Here is a 26,547-nt window from a genome sequence, read left to right on the forward strand (position 1 = left end):
ACCACAGATGTCAAGTCCCATAGTGCTCAGAGCCATAGGTGCGGTCAGAATGCAAGTGTTACGGATATGCTTGGCAGTTCAAGTGTGAATCTCTGGAGGAAAGGAGACATTCCTTTCGAAGAACACTACAGAGAAAGTTTAGAGAACCGGCATTTGAAGCTGACTGCTGAACGATCTTTTTGCCGCCAACATACACTTCGCGTTGGGATCACGAAGATAAGATACGAGAAAGTTGGGCTCACACGGAGGCATATAGACAGTCGTTTTTCCCTCGCTCTATCTGCCAGTAGCACAGGAAAGGGAATGGCTAGTTGTGGTACAAGGTGGATTGCGGGGTATGTAAGTAGATGTAGAAAGGAGTCAGCCAGAAGATAAAAGATACCAAGTGTTTCAGAACTATGTACAGAATTTTTGTGGGATGATGGGCTGGATATGGGAAATCATTTTAAGTATAGGAACGTGGGGCCGCTGACATACAGGGTTATTACAAATGATTGAAGCGATTTCACAGCTCTACAATAACTTTATTATTTGAGATATTTTCACAATGCTTTGCACACACATACAAGAACTCAAAAAGTTTTTTTAGGCATTCACAAATGTTCGATATGTGCCCCTTTAGTGATTCGGCAGACATCGAGCCGATAATCAAGTTCCTCCCACACTCGGCGCAGCATGTCCCCATCAATGAGTTCGAAAGCATCGTTGATGCGAGCTCGCAGTTCTGGCACGTTTCTTGGTAGAGGAGGTTTAAACACTGAATCTTTCTCATAACCCCACAGAAAGAAATCGCATGGGATTAAGTTGAGAGATCGTGGAGGCCATGACATGAATTGCTGATCATGATCTCCACCACGACCGATCCATCGGTTTTCCAATCTCCTGTTTAAGAAATGCCGAACATCATGATGGAAGTGCGGTGGAGCACCATCCTGTTAAAAGATGAAGTCGGTGCTGTCGGTCTCCAGGTGTGGCATGAGCCAATTTTCCAGCATGTCCAGATACACGTGTTCAACCGTTTCTTCGCTCGATGCAGGCCGACCCGTTGGATTTCCCCTTACAGAGGCATCCAGAAGCTTTAAACTGCGCATACAATCGCCGAATGGAGTTAGCAGTTGGTGGATCTTTGTTGAACTTCGCCCCGAAGTGTCGTTGCACTGTTATGACTGACTGATGTGAGTGCATTTCAAGCACGACATACGCTTTCTCGGCTCCTGTCGCCATTTTGTCTCACTGCGTTCTCGAGCGCTCTGGCGGCAGAAACCTGAAGTGCGGCTTCAGCCGAACAAAACTTTATGAGTTTTTCTACGTATCTGTAGTGTGTCGTGACCATATGTCAATGAATGGAACTGCAGTGAATTTATAAAATCGCTTCAATCATTTGTAATAGCGCTGTATATTTGTGACGGCAGGCGACCTCAGAGGATGATCGGTCCGCCAAGTGGTGCGATAACCTGCGGTAACTTTGGATGTCTGGTGTCATTTGTTTTGATTGGTACCCGCGCCCTAACAAGGACACTCTGCACTAGTTCCCTTTGTCCTCATTCAGTGCAGTGTACCTAAAGTGGGCTGCCGTTCGTGTACTTCGCTTCATCATCAACGTTATTCGCAATCAAGTGTAGTACCAAAGGTAAGGCAGTGCTTTAAGAAACAATGGTATGCACTTGCAAATGTAAAAAGATTGTTTGCGTAGGACACGGAACGTTTCACGTGGGATAAACTTCCAGACATGCACTTGGCCTTTGGTGCTGCACGAAATGTGCAAGGAGCTCGGCGTTTGTACGCAGAACGTTATCCAAACAAACGAATACCAAATCAAAGAACATTTGCTGTTGTGGATCGTCGTCTCCATGAAAGGGGCACATTAGAGGGAGGTTTACATGCTCGAGGTCGACCACAGAGAGTAGCAATCCTGGTTTCGAAAAACGAGTCCTACAAATGTTCAACAACAGTACTTCAGATAGCGTACACTCCCTTCCTATGCTCTAAATGCTAGTTCTAGCCGTGTTTGGAAAAGTCTGCTTGATGAACATCGCCCTCCCTGCAAGTTGTGTAAGATACAGAAGCTTCTATCCCCTGATTTTCCAATTCGGAACGACTTTGCACTATGTTTTTTTTTTTTCCCTCAGCAAAGTATGCTAACTCCCGACTTCGTGAACATTGTTCTGTCGACTGCGAAATCGAAGAATGTTCGACACTCACACCTCCCACGTACGGTCTCGTGAAAATCCTAGAGGTATGTCTGTCCACCACCATTTTCAGGAACGATTTTCAGTTAATGTCTGGGCTGCAATTCTTCACAACCAAGTAGTGGAGCCTTACGTTCTTCCACACTGACTGGTCACATTTTCCGCGTCTGGCCGAGCGGTTCTAGGCGCTGCAGTCTGGAACCGCGCGACCGCTACGGTCGCAGGTTCGAATCCTGCCTCGGGCATGGATGTGTGTGATGGCCTTAGGTTAGTTAGGTTTAAGTAGTTCTAAGTTCTAGGGGGCTGATAACCTCAGAACTTAAAGTCTCATAGTGCTCAGAGCCATTTGAACCATTTTTTCCGCGTCTTTTTCGAACACGTACTTCCTGCTCTTCTCGAAGACGTGCCGCTTCAAACCAGAAGACAAATGTTCTCCCAGCATGGTGGGACACTTCCCCATTTCACAAATCGAGTGAGGAGATTGTTGGACAGAGAATACCCTGGACACTGGATTGGTCGTAATGGACCTGTTCGCCGGCCTGCAAAATCCCTAGATCTCAAAACATTCGTTTTTTTATCTTTGGAGCCACGCAATGTCTCATGTGTCAGACCTGTAAACAATGTGGAAGAACTCGTAGCTCGAATTGCTGTTACTGCAGGAGACGTCCGAGATCAAGCCAATGAAACATTATCCAGCGTCCATCGTTCCGTGGTTCTACGTCTAGAATTATGCAATCGAGTCAATGGGGCAGACTTAGAATATTTACTGCAGTAATTACAATGCACGGTGATGATTCCTCCAGAAAAAGCGAATTCTCTTTGGCGTTTGTATCGCACTAACTATGAGTAAGGGACGGCACGTGCAAATACTTCAAATTATTGCCTATATCGCCGGCCGAGGTGGCCGAGCGGTTCTAGGCGCTACAGTCTGGAACCGCGCGAGCGCTACGGTCGCAGGTTCGAATCCTGCCTCGGGCATGGATGTGTGTGATGTCCTTAGGTTAGTTAGGTTTAAGTAGTTCTAAATTCTGGGGGACTGATGACCTTAGAAGTTAAGTCCCATAGTGCTCAGAGCCATTTGAACCATTGCCTATATCCAACTAATCTACCTACAAAAATTCTGTACAAAAATGTTCAAATGTGTGTGAAATCTTATGGGACTTAACTGCTAAGGTCATCAGTCCCTAAGCTTACACACTACTTAACTTAAATTATCCTAAGGAGAAACACACACGCCCATGCCCGAGGGAGGACTCGATCTCTGCCAGGATCAGCCGCACAGTCCATGACTGCAACGCCTTAGACCGCTAAAAATTCTGTACTTATTTCTGCAAGACCTCGTATTGAGATTTATAGCCACAGTGTAAGAGATGTTGATTAAAATTGCCAAACACACAGGAATAAAATGGATATTAGAGAAAAGCCCGGTGTAAGTCGTAAACAAAATTAGAGAACGGTGCATCTGGTATGAATTACCTCTTTCGAACTCCTAGATGTTGAGAAAGCCTTTGATTCAGTTTCAGTTAACGGCTCGGTCGAACAGATAGAGGACCGCACGTGCGCACAGAACCAACACCGACTCAAAGGAAGGCCTCGGCGCTTCTTCGTGACGTCACATCAGCTAGGCACGGCGAACGCCAGGTCTGTTGCAGGCATACTCATATTGGTAGTGTCTCCCTCCCTGACACAGGAAAATGTGAAACTATTGGGGCTAGTTGACCAACACACATTGTTCTGAGAGATTTCTGCAATCAGTCAATTGTGCAATTCATTACATTTCTTAACAAATAGTGTACTCCTGAACTTAAATTTCCACCTGTTTTAAGGATTGACATACAAAAACAACTTCATGGTCCAGCAGCAACAGAATTCGTGCTTCTTTACATTATTTGTAAATCTGAGGAATTTACGTTTGTACTGGGTTGCTTTTACAAGAAAGTGTGGACATATTGGTGCTCTTCTTTAGGTATCTTGGTTGACTACGGGGTGAGGAGCACTGAATGTTAATGAAATATCTTGCGATTGTACACGTTTGGGGAGCGGGTGGGGGACAGAAAAAGAGGCAAAAGAGAGATACTTGTTTTATCAAATAATTTTTTTTATCATATAAAGTTTCTCCTTTCAGTTGCAAGAGGGGAATATTTATCTTTTCTAATTTGCATGTTTAAAAAAGTTTAAGCTCAGCAGTATTTTCGATGTATGAAGCTATTTTGTTTCCTGTTTAGAATTCCTTTCGTTGGAAACGACTGTAATCTAATGACTGGCAACAGTTGGACATTTACACATGTAAATTAGTTCACATTTCCAGTGACGATGTCAAACGAAAATAAATAAATAAATAAAAGAAACGAGTTCATGTAAGGGGGTTGGGGTAAGTTTCGATAGCAAAATGGATCAAGTAAATATAGTTACTTGAATGTAAGATTTCCGAAGCTTGCAATGGGGCAAAGCGTCTTCTCATATTGATCTACGTTTGTTTCGACAGAATTCAGTAATACAGAACTATGACCTTCATTTGTAGCTTTACAATAGTAAGAAAATCTTTCATCTAAATAAAACTGTAGAATCCACAACAATACCAAACATTTTGTCCAAAAATAAGAGATTTAGAGTGATAAGCACGCCCAGGCGTTTCTGCCTGCAACAGACCTGACGTTCGCCGTGCCTAGCTGACGTGACGTCACCAACAAGCGCCGCGGCCTTCCTTTGAGTCGGTGTTGACAGAACGCGCTGCCGTCCGCTACTGTCGGTCGTGCAGTGTTAGGTTGCGTGCACAGTGGCACCGACAACGGTCGGCGCACACCATCGCCAGAGGCCTACAGATAACATGGTCCGACAGTGCATCCGATGTCCTTAGTCTCTGGCAGATTCAAGGAGGCTAGCATCAATTTTAACATCATTGGCGGGGGAGGGTGCTACGACACCTGTGTACAGAGAGACGAGTACCGTATTGCAGCTTTTGATACTAAAACGACGCAGAATGCATGTGAATGAGTTATATCTGTCTCGAAAAGAACGTGTCGAATACAATACACTCTTTCCTCACAAATAAACAGACAAGCTTTACGAACAATGGAGATAAAAGAGAGAAACGTTCTGTTACATACTCGAGACGATTCGTGGTGACAATGAGAAGCAAGATTACAAATGCTCTGCACAATATCAGTTAAATACAGCAAAAGAGAGGGACGTCAGTTAACCTGAAATGGCTGTCATTCAGCATATGATGAGAGACAAACATAAAGTTTAGTATAATATGCTCTGGGCAACTAAACCACTGAAAAATGATTTAAACGTACACCACTTTTTCAAACGTCCTCATTTAACGAAATCGCTACACCACTGGCACAAAAATAGCGTTAAGCAGTAAAAATAATTCGTAGACAGCAACTGCTCACAAAAAAATAAAAGATCCACCACAGTACATTTAAGCGTAAAATACACCACGCTTCTCACTTGAGCAAACTATTTTTTGAGGTTATAATTTACGTGTATATTTTTTGAGGCTATAATTTACGCGCAAGATACCCGATAAATATTTTGCCTACTTGTGGTTTGCAAATATGCTGCGATTTCAGTCCTTAGACTCCGAGCTTTATTTCGATTATAATATTTTTCATCCGAGCCTTGGACTAAATTTACTACTTTCTCACAGTCCATATTTCACCGAGCGAGGTGGCGCAGTGGTTAGCACACTGGACTCGCAGTCGGGAGGACGACGGTTCAATCCCGTCTCCGGCCATCCTTATTTAGGTTTTCCGTGATTTCGCTAAATCGTTTCAGGCAAATGCCGGGATGGTTCCTTTGAACGGGCACGGCCGATTTCCTTCCCAATCCTTCCCTAACCCGAGCTTGCGCTCCGTCTCTAATGACCTCGTTGTCGACGGGACGTTAAACACTAACCACCCCCACCACCACCACAGTCCATATTTCGTATGCAAGAACGTAAGACGATTAACCGAACAAAACAGACTGATCTGAGTTTCACCGATTGTCGTGTGAAATTTGAAATTTGTGGTAAGTTCCTGTGGGACCAAACTGCTGAGGTCATCGGTCCCTAGGCTTACACACTACTTAATCTAACTTAAACTACCTTACGCTAAGGACAACACACACACACACACACACACACACACACACACATGCCCTTCGGTCGATGTCGGTCGTCGGCGGAATTCACCGATATCAATGTGTCGGCCTCCATAGCTGAACGGTTTACGGACACAAAAATTTACTTGACTTCTGGCTCTATTTGCAAGAAAGACATAATGCTATTGCCGGGCATACCAGATATTGACGATGCTTCGCAAACTACCCATGGAGTGCCTTTCACAGCCCGCCGTGTAGTTGGAACGTTCCAGGCAGTTGTAGATGAGGTCAGAACGAAGTGCAAACAATCATACATTGAACTGTCTGTATCAGTGGGCGCAGTCGCTGGGAAGCCTGACTACGAAGTGGTAGCCTTATTTTCATGTTATTTATGTTTACGATCTTCGATGGTGTCTTCATTCTGTTTTAGTTTTCCACGTTTGACTATCTATGACTGTTCGCACATTGATATCTATATAACGAAAAAAAAACACCCTTCCGTACCCTACTACAACACCCTTTCCCCTCTTCCTTTCATCGTGTTTTTGTGGGTTGGCGCATACGCGTTAGTCCTGTATAGTACAGTTCCTTCACATTTTAGATGGGGGATGGTTACGTATAGTTAGGAAAGCAATGCCTGAAGAGGTAAGAGTTCATTTTTATTTGACAGGGACACAAGTGGCGATGCCCCGTAGGGATGGCTATGATTTTTATTTCTTTTTGTTAGGTACCAAAAAAAAAAGTCAACGCATTGCGATGGGCCCGGGTTCGATTCGCGGCGGGGTCGGAGATTTTCTCCGAACGGGGGCCGGGTGTTTAGTTGTCCTCACCATCATATCATCCTCATTGACACAAAGTCGCTGAAGTGGAGTCATCTAAAAGGACTTGTACCATGCGACCGGTCTACCCGACGGGAGTCCCGCGGCACACGACATTTCATTTCAGCGCCACTATGACCGCAGCTTTACTGTCACACGGGGCAAGGGCAAACCGCAGCGATGTGTTTACTGCACGGTTCTCTTTAGCGGGTGAGTCAGCTGCCGTGCAGTATACACGAGTAGCAGTTCCGCACTCTCGTCGAGAAAGTGAAGAAAGTTGTTCAACACTGACGAGCCAACACATTATGACCACTTCTCGCCGCTAGATTGAGTGCCGTCTGGTGAAGTTATGGACACGTAACGCGGAAAGGCAAGTATGCAACCGGAGCAGAGACGAATGGGGAACCATACGAGTCGCAGATCGGAGAGAGATGTCAAATGAAACACATTTCAGCCGTCTAATTTCCAAATTTATTTTGTTTCGCTACGAGTTTCGGCGATTTACTACACCATCTTCAGGTCCCTGACCGACCTGTAGGAAAATGATGGTTGAAGTGATTGCTATAGCAAGCAGAAATCTACTAATACCAGTACTGCTGGCCTCTGTTTGGCCAGGATCGATGTGGAATCTTCCTACACGTCGGTCAGGGACCTGAAGATTTCGTAGTAAATCGCCGAAACTGGTAGCCAAATAAAATCAGTTTGGAAACTAGACGGCTGAAAGGTGTTTCATTTCAGATCCTGTATCGAACAGCCGAGTCTCGTAACAATCTCTGAAAAGATGGACATACAGGGGCAAATGGGAAAATCATCTCACATAAGCGGCTTTCACAAAGCGCCGATTGTTATGGCTCGGCGCCAGGGATGAAACGGCTAAGCTTATAGACTATTCAAGTGCACATATGAAAAGTAGTTTAAGAACGGCGAAACTACGAGCGGGCGACGAAGTGTTCAGACGTCCAAGCCTCATCTCACAACTTGGCGGTGTAGCCTTGTCCGCTTTGTTAAAGGTACCGATCTGTGGCAGGACTGACGACAGACGCTGGTGCAGCCAGACGTATTTCGGAGCACACCCTTCAGCGCACATTGTTGTACATCGTACTCCACACCAGACGACCCTAAGGTGTTTCCATGTTGGCCCAACGACATCGCCAACTGTGACTGCTATGGGTACTACATCATCGAAATAAGTCCGTAGATGGATGAAATCATGTCCTCTGGTCCGATGAATCACGTTCTTGGCCAGGTCGATGGTCATGACCTGATACGCCGTCATACAGGCGAACGACTCGAAACGTACACGGCGCCACGGACGCTGGTCGGTGGTGGCAGTATTATACACTGAAGTGTCAAAGAAACTGGTACTCCTGCCTAATATCGTGTAGAGCCCCCGCGAGCACGCAGAAGTGCAACAACACGACGTGGCATGGACTAATGGCTGATGGGCTGAAGGGAACTGACAACATAAATCCTGCAGGGCTGTCCATAAATCCGTAAAAGTACGAGGGGTTGGCGATCTCTTCCGAACTACACGTAGCAAGGCGTCCCAGATATGCTCAATAAACTCATACAAGTGTTCCTGGAGCCACTCTGAGGCAGTTCTGGACGTATGGGGTTTCGCATTGCCCTACTGGAATTGCTCAAGTGTGTCGGAATGCGCAATGGACGTGAATGGATGCAGGTGATCAGACAGGATGCTTACGTACGTGTCACCTGTCAGAGTCGTATCTAGACGTATCAGGGGTCCCATATCACTTCAACTGCACACGTTCCACACTATTACAGAGCCTCCTCCAGCCTGAACAGCCCCCTGCTGACATGCAGGGTTCATGGTTTCATGGGGTTTTCTCAATATCGTTACGCGTTCATAGCTCGATACAATTTGAAACGAGACTCGTCCGACCAGGCAACGTGTTTCCAGTCATCAGCAGTCCAATGTCGATGTTGACGAGCCCAGGAGAGGCGTAAAGCTTTGTGTCGTGCAGTCAGCAATGGTACACGAGTGGGCCTTCGGCTTCGAAAGCCCATATCGATGATGTTTCGTTGAATGGTTCGCACGCTGACACTTGTTGATGGCCCAGCATTGAAATGTGCAGCAATTTGCGGAAGGGTTGCACTTCTGTCACGTTGAATGATCCTCTTCAGTCGTCGTTGGTCCCGTTCTTGCAGGATCTTTTTCCGGCCGCAGCAGTGTCGGAGATTTGATGTTTCACCGGATTCCTGATATTCATGGTACTCTCGTGAAATGGTCGTACTGGAAAATCTCCACTTCATCGCTACCACGGAGATGCTGTGTCCCATCGCTCGTGCGCCGACTATAACACTACGTTCAAACTCATTTAAATCTTGATAACCTGCCATTGTAGCAGCAGTAACCGATCTAATAATTGTGCCAGACACTTGTTGTCTTATATAGGCGTTGCCGACAGCAGCGCCGTATTGTTCCTATTTACATATCTCTGTAGTTGAATACACATTCTACGATAGTAGACAGTTGTGGCCTACATGAAAACTGTTGCGAAGCACCTGCATCCCTTCACGCTTGATGTCTTCCCCGACGGCAGTGGTATCTTTCAGTTGGATAATTGTCCGTTTCACAAGGCCAGACTTGTGCTACATTGGTTTGGTGAACTCCCCGATAATTCACGTTGATGTCTTGGCCAACAAAGGCGCCAGATTTGAAGCCGACATTAGGCGCCAACTTAACGCCCACAAACCACCAGCCGATAATTTGTGGAAATTGTAGGGTCCGTACGGAGACATTTTGTGCCACGTACATCCGAAAACTTAACAATGATTTTGCCGAACCATGCGACGCTGCACCGCAGCTGTCATGCGTTCAAAAGGTGGTCCAGCATGTTTGTTATGGTCTTCAGTCCTGAGACTGGTTTGATACAGCTCCCCATGCTAACCTCTCCTGTCCAAGCTTCTTCACCTCCCAGTACCTACTGCAACCTACATCCTTCTGAATCTGCTTAGTGTATTCATGTCTTGGTGTCCCTCTACGATTTTTACCCACCACGCTGCCCTCCAATGCTAAATTTGTGACCCCTTGATGCCTCAGAACATGTCCTACAAACCGGTCCCTTCTTCTAGTCAAGTTGTGCCACAAACTCCTCTTCTCCCCAATTCTATTCAATATCTGATTAGTTATGTGATCTACCCATCTAATCTTCAGCATTCTTCTGTAGCACCACATTTCGAATGCTTCTATTCTCTTCTTGTGCAAACTGTTTATCGTCCATGTTTCACTTCCATACATGGCTACACTCCATACAAATACTTTCAGAAACGACTTCCTGGCACTTAAATCTATTCTGGATGTTAACTAATTTCTCTTCTTCAGAAACGCTTTCGTTGCCGTTGCCAGTCCAGCGTACTATTAATGAAATGGTTACCACGTCTGGCTCAAAAATGGCTCTGAGTACTATGCGACTTAACTGCTGAGGTCATCAGTCGCCTAGAACTTAGAATTAATTGAACCTAACTAACCTAAGGACGTCACACACATCCATGCCCGAGGCAGGATTCGAACCTGCAACCGTAGCGGTCGCCCGGTGAAACCTCCCCACAGAAAATATTTTATTTTAAAATATGTGCCATGTGTAAACTCCCACGGAAATAATAATTAAAATGAATTTTTAAATATTGTAACCTCGGAACAAAATTGGTTCCCATTTATAGTCTCCGTGCAGAAATGCATTCACATTTAATGTAACCACAAAATTCAATTCCTAAACCCGGAAATTATAAAAAAATTCAGTAACCTGGTAAATTTTATGACGACAGCAACGCTGCACCACGGCCCTGTACTCTGAATAAAAAAGCAAAAATTCTTACCTCAATAAAAACTGCGAATATATCTGCTCTTACCTAAAAAATTTGCGGCTCAGCTCCGTGCAATACTGGCCTATGCTTTGTGATTCATGAAAGGAAAGATAATCCATTGAATAAAATCTTTAAATTGAAATGAATGCCTTTTTTTTAATTAATTTATATTATAAAAATTATTATTGGGGCATTTTTTGAGACGATCTGAGGGCTTTCTCTGAATCGCTCGCGTTGTCGTTATTGCACGCCAGCCTCATCCGTCCCAAAGTGTACTTGCGACGCTGTCTTAGCGTGTTCAGAACACCGAGTCCCCGGGATGTGCCTGGTTCCGAGGGCCCTTGCAGAACGAACGTCGTGCGGCGCCAAGGCCACGCCTGCAGGTCTCAAGCGAAGGAGAATACTCGGCGTTGGTTCTTACCGGCTGCGTTGAAGGACACGTGCCGTTCAGCGAGCGTTACTGCTGCTCCTTAAGGCCATCGAGTACCGTAACGGTACCTCTGATAAGCCGGCTGTCGAGCGTATGGCGTTAAAATACCAACTGGAACTTTTCCATTCTACGTAAACTTCCTTCACGCGCTATCCTCGTTATTGTTCAGCACGAGAAGGCTAACTGAAACCTACTGCCATGGCAGAAAGTCATCAGAAATTAAGCTGAAAGTACATTAGTAGACGAAAATTAAATGATTACTTTCCGAATTAGTTATCTGATCCGTAAAGAGAGCAAATGAACACTGCAAAGTTTAAATTGACCATTCGACTGAAGTAAAATATTTAGATGAGAAAACCTTAAGCGTCAAAATTTTTCATATGGTAGAATTCTAAATTAGAAACTGTCCAAGGTGACTTGAAGGCATACATTTCGCCGATTTTTCACAACAGGACACTTTCGGTAGAAATACCATTACCTAGCGGCAACTGCAATCAGGTACAAAAAAATTACGTAAATGTGGGAACACAAAAAATAAACACATATAGAAGCGTAGAGGGCAAGATAGAAAACTCTCTCAGTCGTCGTAAGGTAAGTAATCTTATAGCTAATACTTACACAGTATGCATAAGCAATTGTCTACCATACTACTGCCCTCGAATGTGTCTGTCGTCTTGTCAAAAGTGTGGCACATATCCCACATGAAGAACTATTTAAGCAGAGAGGAAGTTCCTCCAAAGTATGAGAATCACATTTGTCTGGATTACGGAATGGCTAAAAAAGAGAAACTAACGTTATCTCTGGGACTTACTTTAATGTAGTAAAGACGACACTATCAGCTGTGTTTCTTCTTCTTCTCCTTCATCTCCTTCCTCTCCTTCTTCTGCTCTACAGCCCTTTATGGCCGCAACAGTCTGCTTCCACTCATCTTTGTTCTTTCCTTTTCTCTTCATCTACATCTGCCGGGTGATCAAAAAGTCAGTATAAATTTGAAAACTTAATAAACTACGGAATAATGTAGACAGAGAGGTGGAAATTGACACACATGCTTGGAATGACATGGGGTTTTATTAGAACCAAAAAAAAGTACCCCATATTGCTAGACGCGTGAAAGATCTCTTGCGCGCGTCGTTTGGTGATGATCGTGTGCTCAACCGCCACTTTCGTCATGCTTGGCCTCCCAGGTCCCCAGACCTCAGTCCGTGCGATTGTTTGCTTTGGGGTTACCTGACGTCGCAAGTGTATCGTGATCGACCGACATATCTAGAGATGCTGAATGACAACATCCGACGCCAACGCCTCACCATAACTCTGGACATACTTTGCGGTGCTGTTCACAACATTATTCCTCGACTACAGCTATTGTAGCGGAATGATGGTGGACGTATTGAGCATTTCCTGTATAGAACATCATCTTTGCTTTGTCTTACTTTGTTATGCTAATTATTGCTATTCTGATCAGATGAAGCGCTATCTATCGGACATTTTTTGAACGTTTGTATTTTTTTTTGGGCCTAATAAAACCCCATGTCATTCCAAGCATGTGTGTCAATTTGTACCTCTCTATCTACATTATTCCGTGATTTATTCAGTTTTCAAATGTATACTTACTTTTTGGTCACCCGGTACATAGAAACTTCGCAAGCCACCGTACGGTGCGTGACGGATGGTACCCTGTATCTCTACTAGTCACTTCCTGTCGCACTCGCAAATAGAGCGAGAGAAAAACGACTGTCTATGTGCCTTCGTATGAGCCCTAATTCCTCGTATCTTAAGTTAGTGGTCTTTACGAGCAATATATGTCGGAGACAGGAGAATCGTTCGGCAGTCGCTTCAAATGCCGGTTCTCTAAATTTTCTCAATAGTGTTTCTCGAAAAGTACGTCGACTTACCTTCAGGGATTCCCATTTGAGTTCCCGAAGATTTCCGTAACACTTAAGTGATGTTCGAACCTATCCGTAACACCTCTGAATTTCTTTGATATCTTCCTTCAATCCGATCTTACATGGATCCCAAATACTCGAGCATAACTCAAGAATAGGTCGCACTAGCGTCCTAAACGAGGTCTCCTTTACAGGTGAACCACTTTCTTAAAATTCTCCCAACCAACCCAAGTCGGCCATTTGTCTCCCCTACCACAGTTCTCACATGCTCGTTCCTTCTCATATCGCTCTGTAACGTTACGCCCAGATATTTAAACGACTTGACTGCTTCAAGCAGGACACTAGTTCAAATGGTTCAAATGGCTCTGAGCACTATGGGACTTAACTTCTGAGGTCATCAGTCCCCTAGAACTTAGAACTACTTAAACCTAACTAACCTAAGGACATCACACACATCCTTTCCCGAGGCAGGATTCGAACCTGCGACCGTAGCGGTCGCGCGGTTCCAGACTGTAGCGCCTAGAACCGCTCGGCCACACCAGCCGGCCAGGACACTAGTAATACTGTATCCGAACATTACAGGTTTCTTCTTCCTACTCATCTGCATTAACTAACATTTTTCCACATTTAGAGCTAGTTGCCATTCATCACACCAACTAGAAATTTTGTCTAAGTTTTCTTGTATCTTCCTACAATCATTGAACTTCGACATCTTTCCGTACACCAAAGAATCATCAGCAAACAGCCACAGATTGCAGCACACCTGACCACCAAATCATTTCTCTACAAAACAACAGCGGTCCCTTCACACTTCCCGAGGGCACTCTGACGATAGCCTTGTCTCTGATGAATACTCGCCGTTGAGGACAACATTCTGGGTTCTATTACTTAAGAAGTCTTCGAGCCACTCACATATCTGTGGACTTATTTCATACGCTCATTCCTTTGTTAACAGCCATCCTTGGATCTCCATCTTGGTAAGGCCAGCCTACACATTGTCCACCCACCTAGCTCCTGCTCATACTTTCCTTCTGGTGGAATACAATCTGGTTTTCATTATTCATTTGGGCATCCTGTCGTATGTTATCCTCTCCACATGTCCCAACCAGCGTATTCTCCACATTTCAAACCCATATCTAACAACTAGTCGTAAAAGGGAATAATATCCTCTTAACGTGGTCGTTCTTTTAATTAGAGAATTCGTAAATATCTTCAAGTTTGTCTAACAGGCTCTGTTTCCTTGTTGTGGCGTTTCTCTAACAGACTTTCTCATATTAATATCGCTGGTTACGACGGCTGTATTCACAGGTTTTATTCATACGTAATCTGTTTTGGTGTTACGGTAGACAGTCTTCCAGCCCCTATGACAGTTCGGGTGATCACTTTGATACCGGGTATCATATATACACTCCTGGAAATTGAAACAAGAACACCGTGAATTCATTGTCCCAGGAAGGGGAAACTTTATTGACACATTCCTGGGGTCAGATACATCACATGATCACACTGACAGAACCACAGGCACATAGACACAAGCAACAGAGCATGCACAATGTCGGCACTAGTACAGTGTACATCCACCTTTCGCAGCAATGCAGGCTGCTATTCTCCCATGGAGACGATCGTAGAGATGCTGGATGTAGTCCTGTGGAACGGCTTGCCATGCCATTTCCACCTGGCGCCTCAGTTGGACCAGCGTTCGTGCTGGACGTGCAGACCGCGTGAGACGACGCTTCATCCAGTCCCAAACATGCTCAATGGGGGACAGATCCGGAGATCTTGCTGGCCAGGGTAGTTGACTTACACCTTCTAGAGCACGTTGGGTGGCACGGGATACATGCGGACGTGCATTGTTCTGTTGGAACAGCAAGTTCCCTTGCCGGTCTAGGAATGGTAGAACGATGGATTCGATGACGGTTTGGATGTACCGTGCACTATTCAGTGTCCCCTCGACGATCACCAGTGGTGTACGGCCAGTGTAGGAGATCGCTCCCCACACCATGAAGCCGGGTGTTGGCCCTGTGTGCCTCGGTCGTATGCAGTCCTGATTGTGGCGCTCACCTGCACGGCGCCAAACACGCATACGACCATCATTGGCACCAAGGCAGAAGCGACTCTCATCGCTGAAGACGACACGTCTCCATTCGTCCCTCCATTCACGCCTGTCGTGACACCACTGGAGGCGGGCTGCACGATGTTGGGGCGTGAGCGGAAGACGGCCTAACGGTGTGCGGGACCGTAGCCCAGCTTCATGGAGACGGTTGCGAATGGTCCTCGCCGATACCCCAGGAGCAGCAGTGTCCCTAATTTGCTGGGAAGTGGTGGTGCGGTCCCCTACGGCACTGCGTAGGATCCTACGGTCTTGGCGTGCATCCGTGCGTCGCTGCGGTCCGGTCCCAGGTCGACGGGCACGTGCACCTTCCGCCGACCACTGGCGACAGCATCGATGTACTGTGGAGACCTCACGCCCCACGTGTTGAGCAATTCGGCGGTACGTACACCCGGCCTCCCGCATGCCCACTATACGCCCTCGCTCAAAGTCCGTCAACTGCACATACGGTTCACGTCCACGCTGTCGCGGCATGCTACCAGTGTTAAAGACTGCGATGGAGCCCCGTATGCCACGGCAAACTGGCTGACACTGACGGCGGCGGTGCACAAATGCTGCGCAGCTAGCGCCATTCGACGGCCAACACCGCGGTTCCTGGTGTGTCCGCTGTGCCGTGCGTGTGATCATTGCTTGTACAGCCCTCTCGCAGTGTCCGGAGCAAGTATGGTGGGTCTGACACACCGGTGTCAATGTGTTCTTTTTTCCATTTCCAGGAGTGTATATAGCTTCTGTAGAAGGTCCAAAACGTCGGTGTCCGCTAAACGGACGCTTCTTATCGCCTATGGTGCGTACAATGGCAGTACATCAACTCAGCAGTTGGCAACAAGTAGTGATCTATTTATTACCGGTAGCTGAGCTGATGCACTGCTTCAGTACACACCATATGGGTAACCACGAAGACGGAAATCTGTAGCCGTTATCTGTATTGAAACTGTAATCACTCTAAGATATTTGGGCTGCTTTACGGACTTTCCTTCAACACTTTCTGTAACTAGCACGTGTATGTTCTTAAAATCCATAACTTGGTCACGTCCTTCCTGGAGCTCCGTTACCACTGATTTCACCTGTTGTCTCAACCGTTGGTGGCGTTCGTGATCTTTGATATTTATTGTCCTTCCAGTTTCTCCAGTACATACTTTCCCACAACTACACATCACTTCATACGCTCCAGCAGTGTGGAGCTAGCCAGGCTCGTACGTTGCAGATCGGAAAAAGTTTTTTGTTTTATGTTGAAAGCAAAACGTAGTCTTAAACCAGTCTTCCGATGGATACTGCCTATCCGGTCGGTTACTCCAGACGCAAACGGGAACCTAACAGTGTGAGAGAGGTTCTTTGTTACTCTTGTTTACATTATCATTATTACCACTCCGTCCCATAGTGCTCAGAGCCATTTGAACCACTCCGTCTAAAGGCTCTGTTTATGAAAGGATCATCATAGGCGTTGGCCATCAGTGTCCCTCTACGGAAATCTAGCTCTGATCGCAAGCTCATCTTGTCACTGATGCGGAATGCACGCGATGACAAGAGTTTTCAGAGCAACTTGCTTCTGGGCTGAGTGGTGGGGTGGTGAGAAGCGGCGTCTAGACGCATTTTTGTCTTTGCTATAAACTCTGTGCACGAGAGTATTATCAGGTGTTCTGTAGTCTAAACACATCTGAGAACGGGGGGCCAGCAGCACACCCCACCTCCAGGATAAAGAAGAGTTTTGGATGAAAGTTATTCAGAAAATAGCGGAACACTACACATAACGAAGCCAGAGAGATGGTTTTAGTTGTACATTACTTAATGCCTTTTATTCGAAATGCTCAATAAAGATGTCAGCTGCTACGGGCGACAAAGATGAGGTCATAGCAACCTCGTCACATTGTCCATGGAAGTCCCCGCTTATATCCATACCATTATAGAAAGACAAGACACTGTTTAACATTGTTACCAAATATCTCAAAAAGTTCCTGACCGATTTGTATCACATTTTTACACAAAGCTCTGATAAACATTCAAACGGACATAGGCTACATATGTTTTGAATATATTCCTATATAATACATAAACATATTGTATAATAGGAAACCTGAAGCAAAACGCTCGAAAAGTTGTTGATCGACATATTTTCAATTGTAGTGCTAAGCTGCAATAAACATTCGGACAGAAGTAAGCTACAAATCTTAATAACCTACGTACTTCTACTATTTCCCCGATACTACACTACCGGCAATTAAAATTGCTACACCAAGAAGAAATGCAGATGATAAATGGTTATTCATTGGACAAATATATGATACTAGAACTGACATGTAATTACATTTTCACGCAATTTGGGTGCATAGATCCTGAGAAATCAGTACCCAGAACAACCACATCTGGCCGTAGTAACGGCCTTGATACGCTTGGGCATGAGTCAAACAGAGCTTGGATGGCGTATACAGGTACTGCTGCCCATGCAGCTTCAACACGATACCACAGTTCATCAAGAGTAGTGACTAGCGTATTGTGACGAGCCAGTTGCTCGGCCACCATTGACCAGACGTTTTCATTTGCTGAGAGATCTGGAGAATGTGCTGGCCAGGGCAGCAGTCGAACATTTTCCATATCCAGAAAGGCCCGTACAGGACCTGCAACATGAGGTCGTGCATTATCCTGCTGTAATGTAGGGTTTCGCAGGGATCGAATGAACGGTAGAGCCACGGGTCGTAACACATCTTATATATAACGTCCACCGTTCAAAGTACCGTCAACGCGAACAAGAGGTGACCGAGACGTGTAACCAATGTCACCCCATACCATCACGCCGGGTGATACGCCAGTATGGCGGTGACGAATACACGCTTCCAATGTGCGGTCACCGCGATTTCGCCAAACACGGATGCGACCATCATGATGCTGTAAACAGAAGCTGGATTCATCCGAAAAAATGACGTTTTGCCATTCGTGCACCCAGGTTCGTCGGTGAGTACACCATCGCAGGCGCTCCTGTCTGTGATGGAGCGTCAAGGGTAACTACGGCCATGGTCTCCGAGCTGATAGTCCATGCTGCTGCAAACGTCGTCGAACTGTTCGCGCAGATGGTTGTTGTCTTGCAAACGTCACCATCTGTTGACTCAGGGATCGGGACGTGGCTGCACGATCCGTTACAGCCATGCAGATAAGATGCCTGTCATATCGACTGCTAGTGATACGAGGCTGTTGGGATCCAGCACGGCGTTCCGTATTATCTTCCTGAGCCCACTGATTCCATATTCTGCTAACAGTCATTGGATGTCGACCAACGCGAGCAGCAATGTCGCGATACGATAAACCGCAATCGCGATAGGCTACAATCCGACCTTAATCAAAGTCGGAAACGTGATGGTACGCATTTCTCCTCCTCACATGAGGCATCAGAACAACGTTTCACCAGGCAACGCCGGTCAACTGTTGCTTGTGTATGAGAAATCGGTTGGAAACTTTCCTCATGCCAGTACGTTGTAGATGTTGCCACCGGCACCAACCTTGTGTGAATGCTCTAAAAAGCTTCTCATTTGCGTAACGCAGAATTTTCTAGCTGACGGTTAAATTTCGCGTCTGCAGGACGCCATCGATGAGACGTAGCAACATTCATGCAGATGAACATTCTGACAGGAAGAAATAATACAAACGAAAAATCTGGCAGTAAAGTAATGATTTTCTGTTGAAACCAACTGCGAGAAAGGAAATAGTGTGCTGTGCTGTGCTGTGAAAATATGCCGTTTCGCTTTCTTTCTCGCAGTGAGTTTTAACTATGATAATAGGGCATTTAGCTTATTACACAGACTGTTTCTCCCATATATCTTCTTTCTCTTTATATATAATTTTATAAAAAAGAGTATAAACAACAATGTGCTGTTTCGTTTTCTTCGTTGCAGTCGGTATTATCAGGAAGCAGGAATGTTGTATTTATTGCTCATCGCCTTGTAATTGGAATACTACTACGGAAACTGGATCTTTCGAAACCTTATGTTGTGGCTGTGTCCTCTTGTAATGTTTTGTGGATCTTGGCTGGATGAGGAGAGGGTGGTATGATTGGTGGGAGGCCGGTTACCTCTGACTACAACACAAAATGCACTCGAGGTTAAAATACACATTATTACAGGAACGAATTGAGTACTTAATTTCAAGATTGTCGAGTCTGAAGTTCTGTGCTTAACAGCAATCAGGTGACATGATGTACTAATTCTTGAATCTTGTCGGTATCCGTATCACTGCTGCATACAATGAGTAACGTTTCCTCACAGCTAGCTTAGTTACGAGGCGACGACTACCACAGTGGAAGATTAGAGCACAGTGCGACGTATTGAGGTGCAGTGTGAACTGAGTCCAAATGCGACGTACTGAGGTACTGAATTTGAGAGACTGAGACAACTCGGTCGGCGGCGGCGGCGGCCTATATACACGCTGCCTATAGGGCGTTATCGGCGCGTAGCCTGTGGGCGTGTCTTGGTCTTCTCTTCTCATAGGCGCGCCTAGTTCAGCGCCTGCTATCCTAGTGCCGGCCGGTGTGCTGGCGAAGGCGTATGCCAGCACACCTCGTAATCTTACGCGTTCGCAGATTAATACTGTGCAAAATACTGTCATTGAAGCTACTTTCCTCACAGATCCAGCAGTTGGACAGGTCTCCCTCATACCCCATATAAAAAAGAACCCAGCCAGTTTGCGCACTCACTTAAAAAAAAAAAAAAACACTCCGTCTGGAGGCCACGAGTGGTCTACCGGGACCATCCGACCGCCGTTTCATCCTCAGTGGAGGATGCGGATAGGAGGGGCGTGGGGTCAGCACACTGCTCTCCCGGTCGTTATGATGGTATTCTTGACCGAAGCCGCTACTATTCGGTCGAGTGGTTCCTCAATTGGCATCACGAGGCTGAGTGCACCCCGAAAAATGGCAACAACGCATGACAGCATGGATGGTCAGCCATCCAAGTGCCGGCCACGCCCGACAGCGCTGAACTTCGCTGATCTCACGGGAACTGGTGTATCCACTGCGGCAAGGCCGTTGCCTACGCACTCACTTTAAGGGACTTCAATTCCCAATCAATGCTTTGTTTGCAGTGCCAGTAAACAAGGTTCGAGATCAGAGAAAGAGGTGAAGAGGAGATGGACAGAATGGGGGAGAAATTAAATGGACACAGAGAGAGGGAGGAGGGAGGGAGGGCACGATGAGGCAGACAGAGAGAGGAGAAGAAGATGGAGTGAGGGAGGGGAAGAGGAGCAGATGGACGGAGAAAGGGGGAGGAGGAGATGGAATGAGAGATGGGGGAGGAGGGGATGGATAGATAGTGCGGGAGGAGGAGGTGAAGAGAGGAGGACAGAGTGAGAGGAGAGAAAGAAGTTAGGTCATTTATCCATTCTAATATACATACAGCATTTGCAAAGGATTGCTGGGTTTCCCAGTATAAAATAATTTGACCACAAGCATAATTCGACCAAGTCACATACATCTGGAGCAATTTTACCCCCAATGATCTATATAGTATGTGCTGCTAGCATGTTAGTAAATGTCCGCCGCCGGTAGCTGAGTGGAAGCCGGCACAGTAGCTCAGCGTGTTCGGTCAGAGGGTTAGCTGCCCTCTGTAATAAAAAAACTGAGTTAATGGATCAACGACGAACTGAAACGGGTGTCTTGCGACGTCCGCGCCGAGCAGATACAACGAACGAAAACAAACAAAATGAGACTTTAAAAAAAAGTGGTCAGACTGTCAATCCTAAGGGCCTGGGCTCGATTCCCGGCGGGGTCGGAGATTTTCTCCGCTCAGGGACTGGGTGTTGTGTTGTCCTAATCATCATCATTTCATCCCCAGCGACGCGCAAGTCACCGAAGTGGTGTCAAATCGAAAGACTTGCACCAGGCGCGCGGCCTACCCGACGGGAGGCCCTCGTCACACATTATTATTATATGTTAGTAAATAAAGATTTGACACGGAAACTCACCAGTAAGTCATTCTTGGGTATTTTAACAGTGCCCAGTATTTCCTTGAAAACGCTTCGAACGTATCACAGAAGAGTTTACTTTTTTATGCCACTTGTGACACGGTGACCTATATCTCTGACGTCGATCTGTTGTAGAATTTTAGAACATGTCTTTTGCTCGAGTATCATGTCGTTTTTGGAAACTCAGAATCTACTATGTAGGAATCAACATGGATTCCGGAAACAGCGATCGTGTGAAACCCAACTCGCTTTATTTCTTCATGAGACCCAGAAAATATTAGATACAGGCTCCCAGGTAGATGCTATTTTTCTTGACTTCCGGAAGGCGTTCGATACAGTTCCGCACTGTCGCCTGATAAACAAAGTAAGAGCCTACGGAATATCAGACCAGCTGTGTGGCTGGATTGAAGAGTTTTTAGCAAACAGAACACAGCATGTTGTTATCAACGGAGAGACGTCTACAGACATTAAAGTAACCTCTGGCGTGCCACAGGGGAGTGTTATGGGACCATTGCTTTTCACAATATATATAAATGACCTAGTAGATAGTGTCGGAAGTTCCATGCGGCTTTTCGCGGATGATGCTGTAGTATACAGAGAAGTTGCAGCATTAGAAAATTGTAGCGAAATGCAGGAAGATCTGCAGCGGATAGGCACTTGGTGCAGGGAGTGGCAACTGACCCTTAATATAGACAAATGTAATGTATTGCGAATACATAGAAAGAAGGATCCTTTATTGTATGATTATATGATAGCGGAACAAACACTGGTAGCAGTTACTTCTGTAAAATATCTGGGAGTATGCGTGCGGAACGATTTGAAGTGGAATGATCATATAAAATTAATTGTTGGTAAGGCGGGTACCAGGTTGAGATTCATTGGGAGAGTCCTTAGAAAATGTAGTCCATCAACAAAGGAGGTGGCTTACAAAACACTCGTTCGACCTATACTTGAATATTGCTCATCAGTGTGGGATCCGTACCAGATCGGGTTGACGGAGGAGATAGAGAAGATCCAAAGAAGAGCGGCGCGTTTCGTCACAGGGTTATTTGGTAACCGTGATAGCGTTACGGAGATGTTTAACAAACTGAAGTGGCAGACTCTGCAAGAGAGGCGCTCTGCATCGCGGTGTAGCTTGCTCGTCAGGTTTCGAGAGGGTGCGTTTCTGGATGAGGTATCGAATATATTGCTTCCCCCTACTTATACCTCCCGAGGAGATCACGAATGTAAAATTAGAGAGATTAGAGCGCGCACAGAGGCTTTCAGACAGTCGTTCTTCCCGCGAACCATACGCGACTGGAACAGGAAAGGGAGGTAATGACAGTGGCACGTAAAGTGCCCTCCGCCACACACCGTTGGGTGGCTTGCGGAGTATAAATGTAGATGTAGATGTGGTGTGACGTGCGTGATGTGTTGTGTTGCTGACCGTTGTGGCCGAGCGATACTAGGCGCTTCAGTCCGGAACCGCGTTGCTGCTACGGTCGCAGATTCGAATCCTGCCTCGGACATGGGTGTGTGTGATGTCCTTAAGTTTTTTTTTTTTTTTGGTCATCAGTCTACTGACTGGTTTGATGCGGCCCGCCACGAATTCCTTTCCTGTGCTAACCTCTTCATCTCAGAGTAGCACTTGCAAACTACGTCCTCAATTATTTGCTTGACGTATTCCAATCTCAGTCTTCCTCTACAGTTTTTGCCCTCTACAGCTCCCTCTAGTACCATGGAAGTCATTCCCTCATGTCTTAGCATATGTCCTATCATCCTGTCCCTTCTCCTTATCAGTGTTTTCCACATATTCCTTTCCTCTCCGATTCTGCGTAGAACCTCCTCATTCCTTACCTTATCAGTCCACCTAATTTTCAACATTCTATAGCACCACATCTCAAATGCTGCGATTCTCTTCTGTTCCGGTTTTCCCACAGTCCATGTTTCACTACCATACAACGCTGTACTCCAGACGTACATCCTCAGATATTTCTTCCTCAAATTAAGGCCGGTATTTGATATTAGTGGACTTCTCTTGGCCAGAAATGCCTTTTTTGCCATAGCGAGTCTGCTTTTGTTGTCCTCCTTGCTCCGTCCGTCATTGCTTATTTTACTGCCTAGGTAGCAGAATTCCTTAACTTCATTGACTTCGTTACCATCAATCCTGATGTTAAGTTTCTCTCTGTTCTCATTTCTACTACTTCCGATTACCTTCGTCTTTCTCCGATTTACTCTCAAACCATACTGTGTACTCATTAGACTGTTCATTCCGTTCAGCAGATCATTTAATTCTTCTTCACTTTCACTCAGGATAGCAATGTCATCAGCGAATCGTATCATTGATATCCTTTCACCTTGTATTTTAATTCCACTCCTGAACCTTTCTTTTATTTCCATCATTGCTTCCTCGATGTACAGATTGAAAAGTAGTGGCGAAAGGCTACAGCCTTCGCTTACACCCTTCTTAATACGAGCACTTCGTTCTTTATTGTCCACTCTTATTATTCCCTCTTGGTTGTTGTACATATTGTATATGACCCGTCTCTCCCTATAGCTTGCCCCTACTTTTTTTCAGAATCTCGAACAGCTTGCACCATATTATATTGTCGAACGCTTTTTCCAGGTCCACAAATCCTATGAAAGTGTCTTGATTTTTCTTTAGCCTTGCTTCTATTATTAGCCGTAACGTCAGAATTGCCTCTCTCGTCCCTTTACTTTTCCTAAAGCCAAACTGATCGTCACCTAGCGCATTCTCAATTTTCTTTTCCATTCTTCTGTATATTATTCTTGTAAGCAGCTTCGATGCATGAGCTGTTAAGCTGATTGTGCGATAATTCTCGCACTTGTCAGCTCTTGCCGTCTTCGGAATTGTGTGGATGATGCTTTTCCGAAAGTCAGATGGTATATCGCCAGACTCATATATTCTACACACCAACGTGAATAGTCGTTTTGTTGCCACTTCCCCAAATGATTTTAGAAATTCTGATGGAATGTTATCTATCCCTTCTGCCTTATTTGACCGTAAGTCCTCCAATGCTCTTTTAAATTCCGATTGTAATACTGGATCCCCTATCTCTTCTAAATCGACTCCTGTTTCTTCTTCTATTACACCAGACAAATCTTCACCCTCATAGAGGCTTTCAGTGTATTCTTTCCACCTATCTGCTCACTCCTCTGCATTTAACAGTGGAGTTAGTTAGGTTTAAGAAGTTGTAAGTCTAGGGGACTCATGACCTCGGATGTAAAGCCCCATAGTGCTCAGAGCCGTTTGAACCATTTTCTTGTTGTGTTGTTGCAGGAGGTGTACGGGTACCGGCGCAGCGTGGGCCGCCAGTGCCTGGCTTGGCTGGCCTTCGTGGCGACGGCGGGTCTGCTGCGGCTCGTGTGCCACTGGTTCCCGCGGATGCTGCTCTACCTCACCCACTGCCGCTGCAGCCTGCGCGACGCGCAGAAACTGCTCTGCGTGGTGAGTACCGAGCACTCAGCCGTCCCCTCTGTTGTTTTATGTGAATTACGATAAAGGGTTTTGAGAATCTGAAATAAGTCATACAGGGTGCTTCAAAAACATTCGTCCCATCTCACAAGGTTACATTTTCTACCCTAATGTCTATTGAAATTACAGCACCATGAAGGCAGCGTGCACTGAGGTGACAAAAGCCATGGGATAGCCATATCCACATATACTGTTGGCGGTAGTATCGCCTACTCTGCATACACTACTGGCCATTAAAATTGCTACACCAAGAAGAAATGCAGATGATAAACGGGTATTCATTGGACAAATATATTATACTAGAACTGACATGTGATTACATTTTCACGCAATTTGGGTGCATAGATCCTGAGAAATCAGTACCCAGAATCTCTGGCCGTAATAACGGCCTTGATACGGCTGGTGCATCGAGTCAAACAGAGCTTGGATGGCGTGTACAGGTACAGCTGCCCATGCAGCTTCAACACAATACCACAGTTCATCAAGAGTATTGACTGGCGTATTGTGACGAGCCAGTTGCTCGGCCACCATTGACCAGACGTTTTCAATTGGTGAGAGATCTGGAGAATGTGCTGGCCAGGGCGGCAGTCGAACATTTTCCGTATCCAGAGAGGCGTGTACAGGACCTGCAACATGCGGTCGTGCATTATCCTGCTGAAATGTAGGTTTCGCAGATATCGAATGAAGGGTAGAGCCACGGGCCGTAACACATCTGAAATGTAACGTCCACTGTTCAAAGTGCCGTCAATGCGAACAAGAGGTGACCGAGACGTGTAACCAATGGCACCCCATACCATCACGCCAGATGACACGCCAGTATGGCCATGAGGAATACGCGCTTCCAATGTGCGTTCACCGCGATGTCGCCAAACACGGATGCGACCACCATGATGCTGTAAACAGAACTTGGATTCACCCGGAAAAATGACGTTATGCCGTTCCTGCACCCAGGTTCGTCGTTGAGTACACCATCGCAGGCACTCTTGTGTGTGATGCAGCCTCAAGGGTAACCGCAGCCATGGTCTCCGAGCTGATAGTCCATGCTGCTGCAAAAGTCGTCTAACTGTTCGTGCAGATGGTTGTTGTCTTGCAAACGTCCATATTACCCTCCTAAACCCACCGATTGCATATTGTGCTAACAGTCATTGGATCTCGACCAACGCGAGCAGCAATGTCGCGATACGGTAAACCGCAATCGCGATAGGCTACAATCCGACCTTTATCAAAATCGGAAACGTCATGGTGTGCATTTCTCCTCCTTACACGAGGCACCACAACAACGCTTCACCAGGCAACGCCGGTCAACTTTTGTCTGTGTATGAGAAATCGGTTGGAAACTTTCCTGATGTCAGCACGTTGTAGGTGTCGCCACTGGCGCCAAACTTGTGCGAATGCTCTGAAAAGCTAATCATTTGCATATCAGAGCATCTTCTTCCCGTCGGTTAAATTTCGCATCTGTAGCACGTCATTTCGTGGTGTAGCAATTTTAATGGCCAGTAGTGTATAACAGGGTAGTGCACTGTCGGGGCTGTCATTTGTACTCAGGTGATTCATGTGAAAAGGTTTCCGACGTGATTATGCGAAATGCACGCGAAGACAAAAGTTTTCAGAACAGCTTACTTCTGGGCTGACTGGTGGCACGGTGAGAAGCGGCGTCTATACTTTGAACGCAGAATGATAGTCGGAGCTAGACCCATGCAGCATTCCATTTCGGAAATCGTTAGTGAATTCAATTGTTCAAAATCCACAGTGTCAACAGTGAGCCGACAATACCAAATTTCA

General features: G+C 45.9%; 1 protein-coding gene across 1 annotated transcript in view; it reads left to right on the plus strand.

Moving 5' to 3' along the window:
- The window catches only part of LOC126094752 (polyamine-transporting ATPase 13A3-like), a 397,184-nt gene that overhangs the window by 213,977 nt on the left and 156,660 nt on the right, over positions 1–26,547 (plus strand). The window contains exon 3 of the mRNA XM_049909302.1: positions 24,571–24,738. Coding sequence (XP_049765259.1) covers positions 24,571–24,738 — 168 coding nt within the window. The remainder of the gene's footprint in view (positions 1–24,570; positions 24,739–26,547) is intronic.

Source organism: Schistocerca cancellata, chromosome 8 (genome assembly GCF_023864275.1).
Source record: "Schistocerca cancellata isolate TAMUIC-IGC-003103 chromosome 8, iqSchCanc2.1, whole genome shotgun sequence".
Classification (NCBI taxonomy): Eukaryota; Metazoa; Arthropoda; class Insecta; order Orthoptera; family Acrididae; genus Schistocerca; species Schistocerca cancellata.